The sequence below is a fragment of the Chrysemys picta genome, chromosome 16 (assembly GCF_011386835.1).
Source record: "Chrysemys picta bellii isolate R12L10 chromosome 16, ASM1138683v2, whole genome shotgun sequence".
Lineage (NCBI taxonomy): Eukaryota > Metazoa > Chordata > Testudines > Emydidae > Chrysemys > Chrysemys picta.
In genome coordinates this window covers 15,800,035-15,817,692 of record NC_088806.1, presented here as the reverse complement: position 1 = coordinate 15,817,692, position 17,658 = coordinate 15,800,035, and the positions used below count along the sequence as shown (strand labels likewise).

Sequence of the window (17,658 nt, the reverse complement as noted above, 5' to 3'; positions counted from 1 at the left end):
CTTAAATTAGAGTGAATAAAATGAAGACTCGGCACCCCACTTCTGAAAGGTTGCCGACCGCTGCTCTAAGGTCTGGAGCCCAGCTGAAGAGAGAAAGAGCAGTCAGGAAGCGAGGGCTGGTCGCAGAGCGGTTGTGGTGTCCCCGGAGAGACTTGTGCAGGCTGCATGGTTTTGGAGTTTGGTTTTTATATTAAGTTTAATAAAACCTCAGTTTTAAAACCATCCCTGGACTGGGAGTGTAACAATGACAGTGAATAAGGCACCTTCCTGGGGAGAAAGCAACAGGTACTAAATGGCTCTTTAATGCACAGAGAAAGGCAGAACAAGAGACAATGGCTAGACGCTGAAGCCTGACAAATTCAAATTAAGATCCAAACTTTTAACAGTGCAGGTGATTAACCATTGCTACAAACTCCCCAGGGAAGGGGAGGATGCTCCATCTCTTGCTGTCTTCTCATTCAGACTGGCGCCTTCTGGAAGATGCTTTAGACAAACACCAGTTATTGGTCTCCATACAGGGGTAAGTGGGTGACAGTTAATGGCCTGTGCCATGCAGGAGGCCGGGCTAAATGATCTAATGGTGCCGTCGTCTGCCCTTAACACCTGTGACTCACTGTGGCGAGCAAAATGAGAACCTCCAATCACTGTGCCGTAGTGGTCAGAAAAGCATGAAGAGTGCTATAAAACAACACTGAGATCATGCTACCATTCTCAGCAGTGCCCCTGCCCACTGCGCCTAGTTCTGGTCACCCCATCTCCGGAAGGAGACAGCTGACATGGAGGAGGTGCTCAGATGCATGATCAGAATCTTGTTCCATCCTCTGAAGCCGTGGTTCTGGCCACTGCTGGACGCAGCATGCAGGCTAGGAGTCTGGACTGGGGTCGCAATCCCAGTGCTGCTGTTTTGATCATGTTCTATATTAACTAGATTTTGGACTTTTCTACTCATCACATTGTTGATTTTTGGCATACTGAGGTTTCCATACATCCCACGCTAGGTCTGTGTCATGTAGCAAATACTCGTCAATTGCAAACGTGTATCAAGAGCTTCACCACCACATTCACCAGTATTTCTGCGAAAAGGAAAGGAAGGCGAGGCACATCTGCAGCGCCTGTGAGCCAGGTCCAGCACCATGGAGTGACGGTGACGCATGGTTTGAAAGTCAAAGGGGGATGGTTACCTAGGGAGGTGGTGGAATCTCCTTCCTTAGAAGTTTTTAAGGTCAGGCTTGACAAAGCCCTGGCTGGGATGATTTAGTTGGGGACTGGTCCTGCTTTGAGCAGGGGGTTGGACTAGATGACCTCCTGAGGTCCCTTCCAACCCTGATATTCTATGATTCTATGAAGCGTGGGTGTCCAGCAGGGCGGAAGGGAAGTGAGGCGGGAACATGCTTGGACCAATTCATCAATAACTTTAAGCCCTGGGATGCTGTGACGTTCCCCTCCGGTGTTATCTGGACCAGTGATCTGCTGGGACACTCCAATCCTTGACTCTGGGAGCCAGCCTTACCCATAGGTGCTGATTCCTTGGGTGCTCTGGGGCTGGAGCATCCACGGGGAAAAATTGGTGGGTGCTTAGCACACACCGGCAGCCCCCCGCCCCCCACCCCAGCTCACCTCCTCCTCCACTCTGCCTCCTCCCGTGGGCGCACTGCCTGCCTGCCTGCTTTTTCCTCCTGGCTCCCAGCGCTTGAGCAGCGAAACAGCTGATTCGCACAGCAAGTGCGGGGAGGAGGGGGAATGCGGCGCGCTCAGGGAAGAGGCGGGACTGGGGCGGGGATTTGGGAAAGGGGTCCAATAGGGGCAGGGAGGGGGCGGAGTTGGGGTGGGGACTTTGGGGAAGGGGTTGGAATGGGGGCAGGGCAGGGGCAGGGGCAGGGAAAGGGTGGAGTCGGAGCAGGGCCAGGGCGGGGGGTGCCTATGGCCTTACCCTACTCTGCTGTGAGAACCCCCAGCTACTTGCAAGCAAATAACACTAGCCAATATCTCCGGTCCCAGACACAACCCTCGGCACCTCCGTCTTGCAGTGTCCAGTTATGCCCGCTGGACGCTGGAAGCTTACATGAGTTTGTCAATTTAACAAAGAAATTGATATGTACCAGGCTTGTTATCCCAAGGGGAGTCTCTGACACTCTTCAAACCAAATGCACTGCTTCAGGTAGAATAAACAGATTTATTAACTATAAAGATTGACTTATAATCACTTAAAATCTAAGCACAACAAGTCAGATTTGGCCAAATGAAATGAAAGCAAACCGCATTCTATGCTGATCTTAACACTTTCAATGCCCTTACAAACTTAGATGCTTCTCACCACAGGCTGGCTGGTTGCTCTTCAGCCAGGCTCTCCCATTTGATCAGCGCTTCAGTCGCTGGGTGGTGGGGTCTGTAGATGGAGGTGGAAGAGAGAGGAAGAGCATGGCAAACATCTCTCCCTTTTATCATGTTCTTTCTTCCCTCTTGGCTTTGCCCCATCTCCTTCAGAGTCAGGTGAGCATTACCTCATCGCAGTCCCAAACTGGCTAAAGGAAGGGGGCTGACTCACTCAAGAGTCCAACCGATCCTCTTGTTGCTGCCTAGGCCAGCGTCATTTGTTCCTGTGAGGCTGGGCTGGGTTTGTCCCGTACATGCCCTGATGAGGTGTGAACTGCCTCTCTGCTCTTGGAGAGTTTTTGCCTGGGCTTATTTTAAGCCACGAGGATACATTTTCAGCCTCATAACTATATACATGAAATTATAACCTATAACATCACTATAACAACAATGCTCAGTGCATCATGAGCCTTCCGCAGACACCCATGACAAATTTTGCATTGGATACCACACAATCATTTTAGAAGGATGAACACGGGGGTGTAGAGTGTTCCCACGAGGTACAGAACATCACAGATGCTGCACATATCGGGGTACATGAGCCAGCTGCTTCCCATGCTCCTGGGCTTCACTTCCTTCCCCCATCGTCTCTTTCCTTACATAACTCACTCCAGTGACTTTTCTAATCCGTGACTTTGGTTCCCTCTTTATCTCTCTCGCTGCCCTTCCCACCCTGCTCCTGTTGTTAGGTAGAGGCTCAGCTCGCCATGGTTACGGTTGCGATGAACTTGCCAATCTAAGCCTGATTTCCCACCCCCCGCACTTCGCGCACAGCTCCTGCTCAGTCCCTAAAGCTTGCAATTCAATTGAAGACAAGGTGCAACCGAGGTGTGTTGCAAACAGTCCCCCTTTTCCCCCAAATCACCTCCCCCCACACCCTCATTGCTGATGTCTCACCCTCTCCCGCATCTGCACACACACACACACGGCCCCACCCCTCACCAAATCACCCTCCCGAGCAGGGCACAGCCGCACGCACTCCGGCTTCCCTGGCTCAATCTTCCTTCCATCCCACTAGTGCCTTCCTGCTCTCACCCCAAAGCTACAGGCCTGGTAGGACCCGTCCTGCTTTCCCAAGTCTGTGCCGCCCTGTTTGCTCTGCGGTTGGGATGACTTGGGCATGGCTGGCCCGCAAGGGCTTGGCAGCTGGAAGGCAGCCAACTCCAGGCACCTCCAACATGGGGATTGTAGAAGACTCCAGGGATGTGAGGGCTGGGAAGGTCCTGGTTCAGGCCAGCTAGGCTGATCTGGACGGTTGGACTCCCAGATTTTCAGCACTCTCACAAAGGGTGGAAGATGCAGAATCTGAAACCGTACGTGACAAGTTCCTCAAACAAGGACGCAGCATGAGCGACAGAGCACTTCCCAGCATGTGACCAAATGTGAAGAAGGCCCTGCTCTGGCTGGAGTGTACTGGGACATACAGGGTTAGCTGCAGGTTGCTAGGGTCAGCATAACTAGGGCACAAGGCAGGTGTCCCAGGGAAGCACTAGGGTTGCCAGCCGTGCAAGCCTGCCCGTTAAGACAGGGGGAGGAAGCTGCAGGACTGTGCCAAGGATTTCCGCATTCTGCCCCAGTGCCGAGGCTTCCAGAGCCACCAGCCAGGCTCTGCAGCCCTCCTCTACTGCCTGGACTGGGCAAGCGGGAACAAACAGAGCTGACACCCAGCCCCACGAATAGTCCCAACTGAGATCCCTGCCTGGGCACCCACACCCATGAAAAGCCCATGGCCACAAGCCACTGGCCATTGGTTACTCACCAAAGAATGCGGAGAAGGTCAAAGCCAAACAGCACAGCGGCGGGCTGGGGAGCCTGGTCCTGGCCATGTCACCTTTCTGCTTAGAGCTGAAACTGTCCAGCAAGCACGACTGCTCTTTATCTTATACCTCAGCTAAAGCAAACAAGCGGTGTGAAGCTCTGACTCACGCAAGAGGCAGCCACTGCTAATCGCACGCTGTGCCACACTGACCACGCTCTTGTGGCCCCCACTCAGCAACGCCTTCAGCCCACCGCCTGCCCCGTGGCACCGCCCAGGGACCCCTTGGCACTGCCGGGGTTTCAGGGGTAGGGGCAGTGCGTGCGTGGAGGGAAGGGGGAGGCAGGAGTCCCAGAGGAAGGACCTGGCTCGAAGGCATGGGACCCCTTCTTCCCGTACAGCATTGAGGGCCATTGGAAGATTGGGGTCCTTCTGAAAAGGGAAAGCTGGTTCCTACAGCCAGGAAAGAACAGCGCTGGGGTGGTTAAAAATTAACAGCACTCCAAAACCAGTGCCTGCCGCTTCCACCCAAACCCCACCAGCGCAAACAGCGCTGCCCAGATAAGCTGGAAAACAGAGGGCTGGGAAACAGATTTACTAAATAACAATGCTCGGCTGGGCGGTAGCACGCAGCTTTCCAGACAGAGCTCCGTTCCTGCTCAGCGGCGTGAGGAGGAGCAGGGGTGAGGGGGGATGCTGCCTGACCTCCAACGCGCTGTCCCAGCAGCAAGCAGCTGAATGACCCTGAGTGGGATCCTTGGAGGCTTCCGGGCCTGGCCTGGCCAGACCAGTTACAGCGCGCTGAGAACAGCGTGTGTGCGGGGTAAGTGTGATAGCACATCACGGGTGCTGAGCCACCAGTCAGGGCCATGAGCAGAGAGAGGGAGCATGCCCTGCCATGGGGACAGACTCCTGTGAGGCCAGCCACAACACAGGTGGTCCCATTCTGAAAGGAGCTCAGTCCAAAGGCCGTCTGTCCGTAATGGAAGGAAGTGCCCAGGAGCCCTGCTGGGAAATGGGAGCCTGCAGGGCCCTTGTGTCAGATCCAGTGTGGAAAGGTGAAGAGATGTCGTGCATTGAAAACTGCGTTTAGATTAAAAGCTGTTACTGTAAACATGTAAGGGGTTTCCTGATCCTGCTTGCAGGCTAGGGGCCTCTGAGGAAAGCTGTGTGATCTGGGACCTCAATGGGCCATCAACAAAAGAGCAAGATGGGGTGACTTGTGCCTCTCTGCCTTAGGGTTCAGCCTGCTTCGTCTCTCTCTGTATTTGGCTTGCGTGTTAGGGTTCTGGATTCTAAGCAATACAGTTATGTTACATAGCTGCTCTTCCTTGAAGGTTGCAATGTTTTGTTTCTCCCTCTCTGAGTGTATGCCATGACCACAAGAGCCAGCATGCAGAGACACACTTCCTATGCTACAGGCAAAGGGTGTTTATCAGGGCGAGGGGCTTGGTCATGAATCCCAATTACTCTTGACTCTATTGCTTGGCACCAGCTTTGGAAGCCAAAGCAACGGGCTGGAGTTGTTAGATATCCCCCAGTTCATGGAAGCTTCAGAACTCGGCAGGGGATAGTGGCACCAGGTGCTGGGACACCCACAAAGAGGGAGACAGAACCAGCTGGTTGGCTGGGGGAGTGAGGCACAAAGCAGTGATGCACTGATGCTGGCAAGCAAGATTGTGTGTCATAGGGCCAGGCAGATGGTGTCCTCAGCACCCATGGGACAAGAGGTTGAATGTGGCTCTCTGGGACTACTAGCTCTCTGCAACCATCAGGACCACTTTGCATTCCTAGTGCTTCCATCTCAGGCTCTCCAAGCACTTCCCAGTCAGGCCTGGCTTCATTGATTAAATACCCCTGTGCAGTAGGTATCCACCCTTTTAAAACAAAGGTGGGAGTGGAGCCATAGAGACAGTGGCTTGCCCATGGTCAGACACAGAGACTAACCCGAGTTCTGTGTCGGCCCTATGGCCATGCTTCCTCCTGCACAGAAGAAGTACCTTTATAATCCGTTCGGGAGCAGGAATTCTCCTGGGAGTTGGAGTTTTGCCTGAGCCCAAAAGCTGAACCAAAGATGCTGAATGGGAATTTGCATCAGTGTTTCCAGCAGCTGCAGGTAGGAGAGGTGGAGGCAGCTTTGAGCCCAGTGTCCAGGAAAAGCACTGAGAGCGTGGCAATAAGTGCTCCATAAACATTAAGGTCTGGAGGGAAGCGGGCCAGGGAGGTGTGTGATTGGAAGGTGATGAGTGACAAAAGCCAGAGAGGTGGCACTTAGATGAGTAAGGATGCACAGCTTTCTCTGTGGACCACCGTGACATGGGTTCCACTTCCACCAGCAGCATGGGGAACCTAGCTCCACTGAGGTGATCACTGCAGCTCCCTACTTATCCCACACAGGCTGTCCTTGGACAACGGCCAGAGCGTCTGCAACTCTGGCAGGCCAGTCTGAGCGAAGCTGGCGTGCACAGGTGCGGCTTTGCTTCCTGGGAAGCATTTCCATAGGTGGCATGTCTGGGAGGGCTGGTGCCATGGGTGAATGCTATGCTGATGGGCTGAGAGTGCATTTAGAGGAGCTGGGTAGGTGCCGCAGGAAGATTGAAAAGGCCCAGCACTATGACTGATTACAGGGAAAGCAGTGCTTTCTGAGTAGCTGACAGTGGTTGTTACAAGTGAGACGCTCCCAAAGAAAAAAAGAGCTGAGTCAACTCCAGCCAGGTGAAGCCTCAGAAAGAGAGACAGTGCCACGGGTCCATCAGAGACAGCCACACACCTGGCAAGGAGCTCCCGAACGAGAAAACAGCCAGCATGTCCTGTGTTCCCAGTACTCCCACTGCCTGCCCCCGGAGGGTGGAGACTTATGGCTCAGGCAGGAGACCGGAGTTTGAATGCTGCTGCCTGTGTGGCTTTGGGCCAATTAATCAAGGCCCGATTGTCAGGGACGTTACGTACCCACAGCTCCCCTTGACTTCATCTGGAAAACCAGCCCTGAATTATCTCCCTGTCCATGCCATGGGGACATTGCTCAGTGACCACTCAGGGGCCACTCTGAGTGATGTCCGCCAAGCCCTTGGAGAGGAGGCTACGGGCAGCACTAGCAAGGATTGTCATGTGGTACCACAAGGAGCTGGCTGTCTCTGTGTCCAGTAGGGCTGGGCAGACCAAGAGGGGCTTTTCTGCAGACAATGTCGAAAAAGTGACTTTTTTTGGCCAAAACCTGGAGAATTCATCACAGTCCATGCGGTTCTGCCACTGCTGCCTCGACCATTGCTTGGAATTGATCAGACGCGGCGTTCAAAAGCAATGCCACCGAGCCAAGAGCAAGACTTTGCTTTACTCAGCCAATTGAAGAGCTCGTATTAGAAACAAAAAGGGAATTCACAGCTTTGCAGTTTTGCACAGGCAGCAAACGCAGCCGTGGCGTGGGGAGGTTTAAATGTCCTGATGCTTAACAAACAGGTGAGGTCCTGTCTCCCCCTCCAAGAGCCAACAAGCCGAGAGATGAGGCAGCAGGGCAGAGCAAAGCTGGAATGAGTGGGAGAGGAACATAGGGCTGGGTCATCGAGTCCAACCACTGCAAATCCAGGCCCCCCTGCCATATCGTCCCATTCATGAACTTCTCAAACTCCAGCTTCAAACTAGGCAGGTGGCTTGTCCCCCACTGCTATGGAAAGGCTGTTCTAGAATCTCCCTCCTCTGATGGTTAGAAACCTGCCTCTAATTTCCAGCCTCAATTTATTCCTGGCCAGTTTATCCCCAGCGGTTTGGTTAGAGAAAGAAAACAAGTGGGGAGTAGAGAGAGTGGATCAGAATGCTCTAGGAATGGAGAATGAATGATGGTTAACGAGAGGTCACAGGGTCAGACAGGTCAATGTGGACAGGAAGTTGTTGGACCATCCAATGCTGGCAAGTGCAGCTACTAGAGTCGGGCAAATGCTTCTTGATGAATAGCAGATTTGCCAAAAGCTGCATTTTTCAGGGCACTGAAATGGTTCACAATTCCTGCCTGAATTCAGAGAATAGTTTTAGCCAAAAAAAGGGAGATTTGCCTTTTTAAACAAACCAACCAGCCAGTTTGCACCATTTCAAAATTAAAAGGTTTTGACTTTTCATTTGGAAATTTAGCTGCTATATTTAAACAACAAAAAAGGGGCAAAACCATCCAAACCCTAACCCCAAACCCATCTCATTTCAGGTTGAATGAGATGGTTTTTTGTTTGTTTTTTTCGTTGAGTGAGAAAAACTGAAAGGTTTCGGTTTGACACAAAGCACATTTCTTTGGGGTGTAACAAAGTTCCTCCTCTATCTTGGTGGGTCCTGCGCTTATTGGCAGATTTTCTTGCCTCAGAGATTCACCAGGTGGGTTGGGGAACAGCCCAGAGACCTTCCCCTCTGGAAGAACCCACAGTCCAGGTCAATTGGGAGGTTTGGGGGAACCCGGGCCCGCCCTCTACTCCAGGTTCCAGCCCAGGGCCCTGTGGACTGCAGCTGTCTATAGTGCCTCCTGTAACAGCTGCATGACAGCTACAACTCCCTGGGCTACTTCCCCATGGCCTCCTCCAAACACCTTCCTTATTCTCACCACAGGACCTTCCTCCTGGTGTCTGATAACGCTTGTGCTCCTCAGTCCTCCACCAGCACACCCTCTCAGTTCCTTGTACCTCTTGCTCCCAACTCCTCACACCACAAACTGAAGTGAGCTCCTTTTAAAACCCAGGTGCCCTGATTAGCCTGCCTTAATTGATTCTAGCAGCTTCTTAATTGGCTCCAGGTGTCCTAATTAGCCTGCATGCCTTAACTGGTTCTAGCAGGTTCCTGATTACTCTAGTGCAGCCCCTGCTCTGGTCACTCAGGGAACAGAAAACTACTCATCCAGTGACCAGTATATTTGCCCTCTACCAGACTCCTGTACCCCACTGGTCTGGGTCTGTCACAGGGGATTTTCTCAGGCTGGGCTCCAAACCGACACATCAATTATTGCTCTAGTTTCTCCTTCATCTAGAGTTGTAATAATAACCCTGCAAACAAGGGACCTCCTCCTCTTTGGGGAGTGATGCTTGCACACATAGCTCTGAAGTTCTGGGCGTGTCACCCACTCAGCATTCTGGGGAGTGGCCTGGCAGCTAAGGCACTAGACGTAGGCACACAGGAGCAGAGTTCAATTCCCAGACCTGCCATGGACTCCCTCTACGACCATCATCCATTCACTTCTGCTCCCTGCGCCTTAGTTTTCCACATGTATAATGCAGCCCTATATATCAGTGTTGAGGGAATGAATCCATGTGGGGCTGTGAGGTGCTCAGACACTGGTGACATACGGGCAGCTGGATAGATAGGAACCACTGTTCTCAGTGGTGGCAGATGACAGAACAAGAAGCAATGGTCTCAAGTTGCAGTGGGGGAGGTCTAGGTTGGATATTAGGAAACACTATTTCACTGGGAGGGTGGTGAAGCACTGGAATGGGTTAACTAGGGAGGTGGTGGAATCTCCATCCTTAGAGGTTATTAAGGCCCAGCTTGACAAAGCCCTGGCTGGGATGATTTAGTTGGGGTTGGTCCTGCTTTGAGCAGGGGATTGGACTAGATGACCTCTTGAGGTCTCTTCCAATCCTAATCTTCTATGATTCTATGATAAGATTTCCCCTCAGACTCTGTACAGCAATTCGCAGCCCATTAGGCTGGTTTCAAGGAGAATAGTGGATCAGAGGCCTGGCTTGGGCTAAGAAGAGCAATTCAGTTTGGTCCAAGCAGATAATTAGCTTTTCCTTCCCTCTGAGTGGCTGATAGGAGCTTTTCCCTATGTAACCCTTGTTCTACCCCCTTGTATTACACTGAACAGTTCATCTTCCTTCTAGGACTCAGAGGGGTGGCCGACCTGTGGCTCCGGAGCCACATGCAACTCTTCAGAAGTTAATATGTGGCTCCTTGTATAGGCACCAACTCCAGGGCTGGAGCTACAGGCGCCAACTTTCCAATGTGCCGGCGTGTGTGTGTATATATATGTGCTCACTGCTCAGCCCCTGGCTCTGCCACAGGCCCTGCCCCCACTCCACCCCTTCGCCTGTCATGCCCTCACTGCTCCCCTTCCCCCTCAAAGCCTCCTGCATACCACAAAACAGCTGATCAGGTGCAGGAGGGAGGAGGTGGCGCTGATCGGTGGGGCTGCTGGTGGGTGGGAGGTACCGGGCAGCTGCTGACATATTACTATGTACATGGGTAAATTCTGGCTCCTTCTCAGGCTCAGGTTGGCCACCCCTGGCTTAGACTTTCCAGGTTCTGTGGCTTCCATAATTTGGTTCCAGCTACTCCTCCTTTCCTGCCAGCCCCTTATCTCTGAACTTTTCTTTCTTTGGTTCAGACAACATTGGTTTGTGGATGAAGGAGGATTGACTGCAGTTCATTTGCATCAGGCGCCTGACCTGGCTGGGGGAGCAGTGTTGTTAACATGGTCGATGCTGCTCCGTGGCCGCTACTAGCACAAAGTTTGCATACAGCTTTGTTTACCTACAAAAAGAGCTAGCGAGAGGAAGTGGCAAAGATCTGGAGCCCTTCCTGTTTACCGCTTGCCCCACCTCCCAGAATCACAGCTAGCTCGGCACTATTTTAAATACAAAAACAGAAACACTTTTAATGATCACTTATGAAAAATATTACATTTTGAAATTGTACAGAAAAATAATCTTTCAGTGCCTCCCCATCGCACCCAACAGAAGGGTCTGATGGACATCTAGAAACAGCCAGCATGAGATGGATCAGAGGGGTACAGCCCAGGCTGGAAGAGTGGTTAGTATCTACAGGAATAAATTATGTGTTATCAAAAAAATAAAGTGAATACACAAGATTTAAGGAGTCCATTAAATAAACCAAAGTAATAATTGCACAGTATGAATTCAAATGCTGAAGGCGTCCTTAGAAATCAGTCATTAGGATATTAGGCTATAAGGTTATTTCTAGAGTGTTACACGCAGGTTAGTAGCACATGCTCACAACCATCTCCTGGAGGGAAGCCGCGGAGGCCCTGTTCTCCGTGGCAGGGCAGGGCCTCGGGTGCAGGAGCCTGGGGGATCTTTACAAAGTGCAGCTCCATGGAGAGTCCCAGTGGAGGAGAACAGATCCCAGTGGAGACTCTGGCCTGTCTCCCAACACTTGGAACAGGTGGCTGGAGCACTCAGAGAGCAGGCGATGGGGTGGGGCGGGGTCCCTTGGCCTAGGCAGAACAGGGTCTACGAGTGTCAGTCTGGGCAAGCAGAGCCCGACACCTACTAGCCACAGGGCTGCAGCTACAAGCCGGGGCAGACCCAGAATGAGGGCAGGTCTTCACAGCAAAACCCGGGGGCGAAGCCCCTGAATCCGTACAGCCCTCCCAGCCAAGGCCCTGCGCCTCCACCGGCTGGTGACAGGGAAGGGGCACTCTCCCCCCGACTTCATAGCGCAAGGGGACTCTCCACTATGTCACCTCTCCCCCAGCAAGTCGCTTCAGCCCCTGGGCTGCTGCTCCAAGCAAGCCGCAGGCCGACCGCCATCTTGTGGATGGCATTTGCCAGCTGCGGGTAAACTCCCTCCAAGCACCAACAAAGTGGCACCATGTGGGGTCGCATGCGGGAGGCCCCCTCCCAGCCACAAGGTGGAAGCAGAAGCTTGAATCCCCCAGACACCATTGGCCGAGCAGTCCGGTCTCCCCACAACTAGCAAGTGGATCTTTCAAGCCCTGTGGTGGTGGCTCCCTCAGGCTGGAAATTACCAAGCCTGTGCTGGGGTCAGCCCAGCTGCAGCCCTGCCCTGTGCCAGCCCGAGGGAAGGGCAGCGCTATGTTTACAGGTTCCAGTTCTACCTGACGCTGAAATCCCTGGGATGGGTTCAGACCGTCTCATCTCAGCAGGGCTTTTCCGACAACAGCGGTTTTCAACCTGTGGGCCGCGGCCCCCTGGGGGATCACAGACTATCGCGAAAGGTGTCTATGAAAACCAAGTTCCGGATCCCAGAAAAGGCATTCCGTTTTTCTGATCAACCAAACGTCTGTGAATACCCCCACCCACAGGCCAAACCCCAGAAGTGCTGTCGTTACCATGCAAGCCCAGGGCCCTTTCTCCTGTGGTGGCGAATGCCGTGCCAAGCACGGGCAATATTTACAGTTGAATTCTGTTCAGCCAGTTTGCAGTCTAAGACTTCTATGGGAGGAGTCCGCGGACATAGGTGCTGGAACTACGGGGGTGAGGGGTGCTACTGCACCCCCTGGCTTGATATGGTTTCCATCATACACAGGGGTTACAGTTTGGTTCAATGGCTCTCAGCACCCCCACTGTACATATTGTTCCAACACCTATATCCGCAGAACACAGGTTGAACTTCCAAAGGGGCCCGCACCTCCATCAGAAATTTGTTAGGGGTCCGCAGCTGAAAAAAAGGTTGAAAACCCCTGTCCTACAAGAAGCAGCAGGGGCTGAAGTCCACAGCAGGGAACTAGCAACACCAAGAGCAGCGACATTCCTTCAATAAACAGTCTGCTGGCCAGCGGCCTCCCCACACGGAGGGGACCCGGGCTGGCTCCTAGCCCTCAGGGGGAGTGGGCCAGGGCCGGAAGGCGTTTGGAAGGATAACACTGGGAGCTGGCAGAGTGTATATCTGAGGAAGCCTGTCCCTGGGAAGCTCCCGCAGCTGGTGCGTGATGCCGTGTGCACAGCTCCCCCTCACGCTCAGCCCTGATGCACAGGAGCTTGGAGGTGGCTTGGTCGCTATGTTTCCAGTCTGCTTTGCTTGGGATTAATGGCCATTTCCAGCCGCTCCAGCATACAGAGGGCACCCACGCTGCTGGATGCTTACACCAGAGACCCTGCTTGGCTCTGGGCAGGCACCATGACTGGCACCGCACCCATTCTGGTAAGGGTAGAGGTGGTTAGCCCTTGAGGGACAGTGGGCTCCTGCCGGGGGGCCTGCGGCTGTGCCCCATTTGTCCTGTGCAGAGCGCTCCTGTTGCTTGGCACAGTGCTCGGGTAATGGCCGCCGTTCATTCCTGGTGGGAAGTAGAGGGGCAGGCTCTGGCTGGACAAGCTGGGAGTGGGCGTCAGGGTTCTGCTCCTCGGGTGGCTATGGGGAGGTCTGTAGCCCACTGTGCTGCCGGCGGCGGTGGTGATGGAGGCTGTGTCTGAAGCGGGCTTGGACGGGTACAGTTTGTGGTCCCGGGTCGTGTGCACGGACGACAAGGTACCATTTTTGGAGACAATGTCAGAACCGGAACTTTTACCCCAAGAAGGCGTCTTTGGAGCAACAGCATCTTCCCTGAAAGGGAAAGCAGAGACGGAGTCAGTGCCGGGAGCCAGCGACGGCGGGCAGGGTCTCCGTGTATTCACATTCCCTGCTGGCCTCATTCCTAATCATGGAAGGAGCCGAGCATTACTGGAAACTAGACCCGAGACTTGAAGTACCAACACGCCTCCCAGAAAACGCTCCAATTGGGCCATTCCACCAACGGGGGACCTACAAGCAGATGACAAATGACTGGCAAGCATTGGGTCCAGTGATCCTGAGCACAGGCTGCCTGCAAACTGGACTGCTGGGGGGTTGGACTCTGAATATTTGGTTCTGATAACAAATTACATTAAAAACCATCAAAGGGACATTAAGATTGTAAAGTCAAAGCATTCAAAGTTGGGAAATTTTCGACTGAAGGCTGCCCGTGCAACCTAAAAGTTAACCTTTAGATCCATGGCACAGACCTCTACCACCCCAGCTCACAGAGCAACTGGTAGCAGTAGTTGGCTGTTATCCTCTATGTAGAGCAAGCACCAGAGAGCGATGAAAGAGACTTTGCTAGCAGGTTTCCCAGCTATTTTCGGGCAGCAGAGGAATGTAGACACTCAGGACTCTCGGGTTCAATTCCAAGCTCTGGAGGGAGTGTTCCCTAGTGGTTACAGACCCAGCTACCCCCACCCAGTCTGTGCCCCTCTCCCTCTATTGCCCTGCATTGTCTCCTGAATCCCTCTGCTTCCGCCCCACTCTGGGCTCTTGCCCCTCTTCTACTCATGGCTCCTCCAACTTTCCTCTCCCCATATCTTCCCCCTGCCCCCGCCCAGCACTCCAGTCAAGCTGGTTCCTCCCTTTCTTTCTTGCTGCTTGGGTGCCAGTGAGGGAGGATGGGACTGATTGCACAGGGGAGACAGGCCGTCTGCTCTCAGCTCCTGTGCCCAAATTGCTGCAGGCCCTAGGAGCAGGAAGGGGCAATTGCAAAGAAAACCTTGCTCAGCCCCTGCGGCCCCAGGATGGAGCATGCTCGGTTGCTCTGTGCATGTGGGACGGTGCACGTGAAATGTGCTCACACGTGAGAACTGTGAGGGAATGGAGCATGTTCAGTGCGGATGGAATCTTCGGTGACATTAGCTGGTAAACTAAGATAGGGTTACTGTATTCAAACATTTAAAAAAGAGGACACTCCTCGGGGCCCCGGCCCCGCCCCCATTCCAACCCCTTCCCCAAAGTCCCTGCCCCAACTCTGCCCCCTCCTCCGAGCACCCCACATTCCCCCTCCTCCCTCCCGCTCTGATCTTGGTTGGGGGTTGCTAAGTGCTTCCCTGCTCCCCACTCGCCCTGCAGCCCCTGCAGCGCCCCGCCCCTGCAGCCTCTGTGCCCCCTGCGCCCCCCTGCCCCTGCAGCCTCTATGCCCCTGCCTGTCCTGCTCCTCCTCGCCCTGCAGCCCCTGCACCCCCCTGCCCCTGCAGCCTCTGTGCCCTGCACTTTGCATGAGGGGAAGGGGGAAATCCTGGACATTTCTACTTTATTAGAAATCCTCCTTGGACGGCCATTTAAAGCTGAAAAAGCCAGACATGTCCGGGGAAACCCGGACGGATGGTAACCCTAACTAAGAACTTTACTAAGCATGTGCAAAGTGAGGTTTTTCAAAAGCTCATCAGTTGGCCAAATTTGGGTAAATTTTCATAGGAACAGCAAAAGGCACATCCTTGACACCACAGTGACCCCCAAGCCAAATTTCAAACCCCTGCGCTAAAGCATGGAGGCACTGGAGCTTTTTAACTGAAAGGTTGTAAGAATTTTTTTTTAACATGGCCAAAACAATGTATTTTTCCCTAATCTCATTCTCAGAAATGGCTGAATTATTTTGTTGGAACACAATTAAGTCTGAGGCAAACACCTGTCCTAGAAAATTTCAGCCTACATGGTTAAAGTTTCCCATAGTTACATGCAACGGAAAACAGGGTCTTATAATGGAAAGTGTCAGGTAACCTTAATGACGGGCAGATCTACTAGCAGTATTCATAGATTCCAAGGCCAGAAGGGACCTTTGTGATCATCTAGTCTGACCTGCTGGATAGCGCAGGCCAGAGACCTGCCCCAAAATAATTCCTAGAGCAGAGTTTATAGAAAAACATCCCATCTTGATTTAAAATTGTCAGTGATGGAGACTCCACCACGACCCTTGGAAAATTGTTCCAATGGTTAATTACCCTCATTGTTAAAAATTTACACCTTATTTCCAATCTGAAATTTGTCTAGCTTCTTTGCTAGATAGAGGAGCCCATTATTAAATATTTGTTCCCTTTGTAGGTACTTCTAGACTGTAATCAAGTCACCCCTTAATCATCTTTGTTAGGCTAAATAGATGGAGCTCCTGGAGTCTATCACTATAAGGCATCCTTTAATCATTCAGGGGGGAGGAATAGCTCAGTGGTTTGAGCATTGGCCTGCTAAACCCACGGTTTTGAGTTCAATCCTTGAGGGGGCCACTTAGGGATCTGGGGCAAAATCAGTACTTGGTCCTGCTAGTGAAGGCAGGGGGCTGGACTCAGTGACCTTTCAGGGTCCCCTTCCAGTTCTATGAGATAGGTATTCTTTTGGCTCTTCTCTCAGCCATCTCCAATGTATCAACATCTTTCTTGACCTGTGTTGTATCCACCAGGCAAGGTATTAACAAACTTCAACAGAACTTCATTTACAGTGCAAATCTCTTTACCAAGCTGTAACTGCACACTCTGTAACTCTCCCAGCCTCCTCAACTCCTCCCCGCTCCTTCCTGTTTCCTGTCCTTTCAGACTCCCAACAGCCAGTGCTCCCAGTTCTAATAATCACATGCAGCATCTAAACACCACAACCTGTGGACACCAGAACTGGACACAGGATTCCAGCAGCTGTCACACCAGTGCCAAATACAGAGGTCAAATAACCTCTCTGCTCTTAACTCAAGATTCCCAGAAGTGCATTTGCTCTTTTGACCACAGCGTTGCACTGGGAACTTGTTGCAACCCTAAGCATTGAAATAACCAGACCTCACAGGATGAGATTTAAAAAATTAAAATAAAACTGGGGTTTTTTTTTTTAAATTATTCTGTTTTTTAACCTTTAGGTGTCTGTTTTCAAGCATTTCTCCTCATTCCAGAGGGCTAGAAATGTTTTTTACATGAAAGCTGAGAGTCATAATAATTGCATGACTCTGGGAGCTGGGGCTTTATTACAAACACCAAATAGCACAGGGTCCTGAGAGTTGGCAACCCTGTAACAGCATCCCCAGCCTCAAAGCAAATGGCGGTTTTGTGCCCGTGATGCCTTTCCGGCAGTTAACACTCATCTTCCCTTCCAGCAGGTGGGTCTGAGCAGGCAGCTCTGTGACCAGCTGTCAAGGGGCCACAGAGGGACCGTGTCTGGGATGTTTCACATGGGCTTTTGCCAAGCAATGTGGGGTTTCTCACTTGATCTCGTTGGCCAGTTCCTCCTGCGTGTCTTTCTTTTTCTTTCGATAGACGAACATTTGGAGAACAAACAAGATAATTAAGCCGACTCCAATGAGGGACCCCACCACAGCTCCAGCGATCACGGCTGCACTGAGCGCTACAGAGAACGAGACAGAGAGAGAGTCTAGAAAGAGAAACGCCAGGGCCAGAGCAATGCAGCACCCAAGTCAGTGTGAGAGGGGCTGGCTTCTGCACAGCAAAGCTGGGCTTCTCCCACGTGTCTTGGAATGGGGGAAGGAGAAGTGGTGGGGACAGCCCATTGATTCAGGAGTGGAGCCGCCCCCTGGTACAGAAATCCCCTTCTTTGAGGTCCTCCAGGGTCCTGTTCGCCTTTGCTGCCATCTGTGCAGCGTGCTGCTGGCGGTAACAGTGTTCATTAAGGCTACGATTTAGTCCTGGAGGTCACGGATTCCGTGACTTTACTGGACCTCTGTGGCTTCTAGGGCTTCAGGAGGAGCAGTGGCATAGCCAGGTGGAGGGAACAGGGGGAGCGATCATAAATAAATAAATAAATAAATAAATAAAAAGGCATCAACCTGCTGCGGCGCTTTTACTCATCTGGCAGCGCTCTGGGTCTTCGGCGGCGGGCCCTTCACTTGCTCCAGGTGTCTTCAGTGGCACTGAAGGACCCGTCGCCAAAGACCCGCAGAGTGAGTGAAGGTCCCGCCGCCGAAGACCCGCGGAGTGAGTGAAGGTCCCGCTGTCGAAGACCCGGAGCGCCGCCGGGTGAATAAAAGTGCCGCAGCGGGTGGCTTTTTTTTTTTTTTTTTTTTTTTTTTTTGAATCGCTCCCCCT

At 52.5% G+C, this 17,658-nt stretch overlaps 2 protein-coding genes across 2 annotated transcripts in view; both read right to left on the bottom strand.

The window, feature by feature from the left end:
• The window catches only part of VSIG2 (V-set and immunoglobulin domain containing 2), a 38,177-nt gene extending 27,603 nt beyond the window's left edge, over positions 1 to 10,574 (bottom strand). The window contains exon 1 of the mRNA XM_065570440.1: positions 4,133 to 10,574. Coding sequence (XP_065426512.1) covers positions 4,133 to 4,199 — 67 coding nt within the window. The 5' untranslated portion in view covers positions 4,200 to 10,574. The remainder of the gene's footprint in view (positions 1 to 4,132) is intronic.
• A 153-nt stretch (positions 10,575 to 10,727) lies between these two features.
• ESAM (endothelial cell adhesion molecule) overlaps positions 10,728 to 17,658 on the bottom strand; it is a 92,471-nt gene continuing 85,540 nt past the window's right edge. The window contains exons 6-7 of the mRNA XM_008171090.4: positions 16,822 to 16,960; positions 10,728 to 13,402 (exon numbers count right to left, since the gene is read on the bottom strand). Coding sequence (XP_008169312.2) covers positions 12,943 to 13,402; positions 16,822 to 16,960 — 599 coding nt within the window. The 3' untranslated portion in view covers positions 10,728 to 12,942. The remainder of the gene's footprint in view (positions 13,403 to 16,821; positions 16,961 to 17,658) is intronic.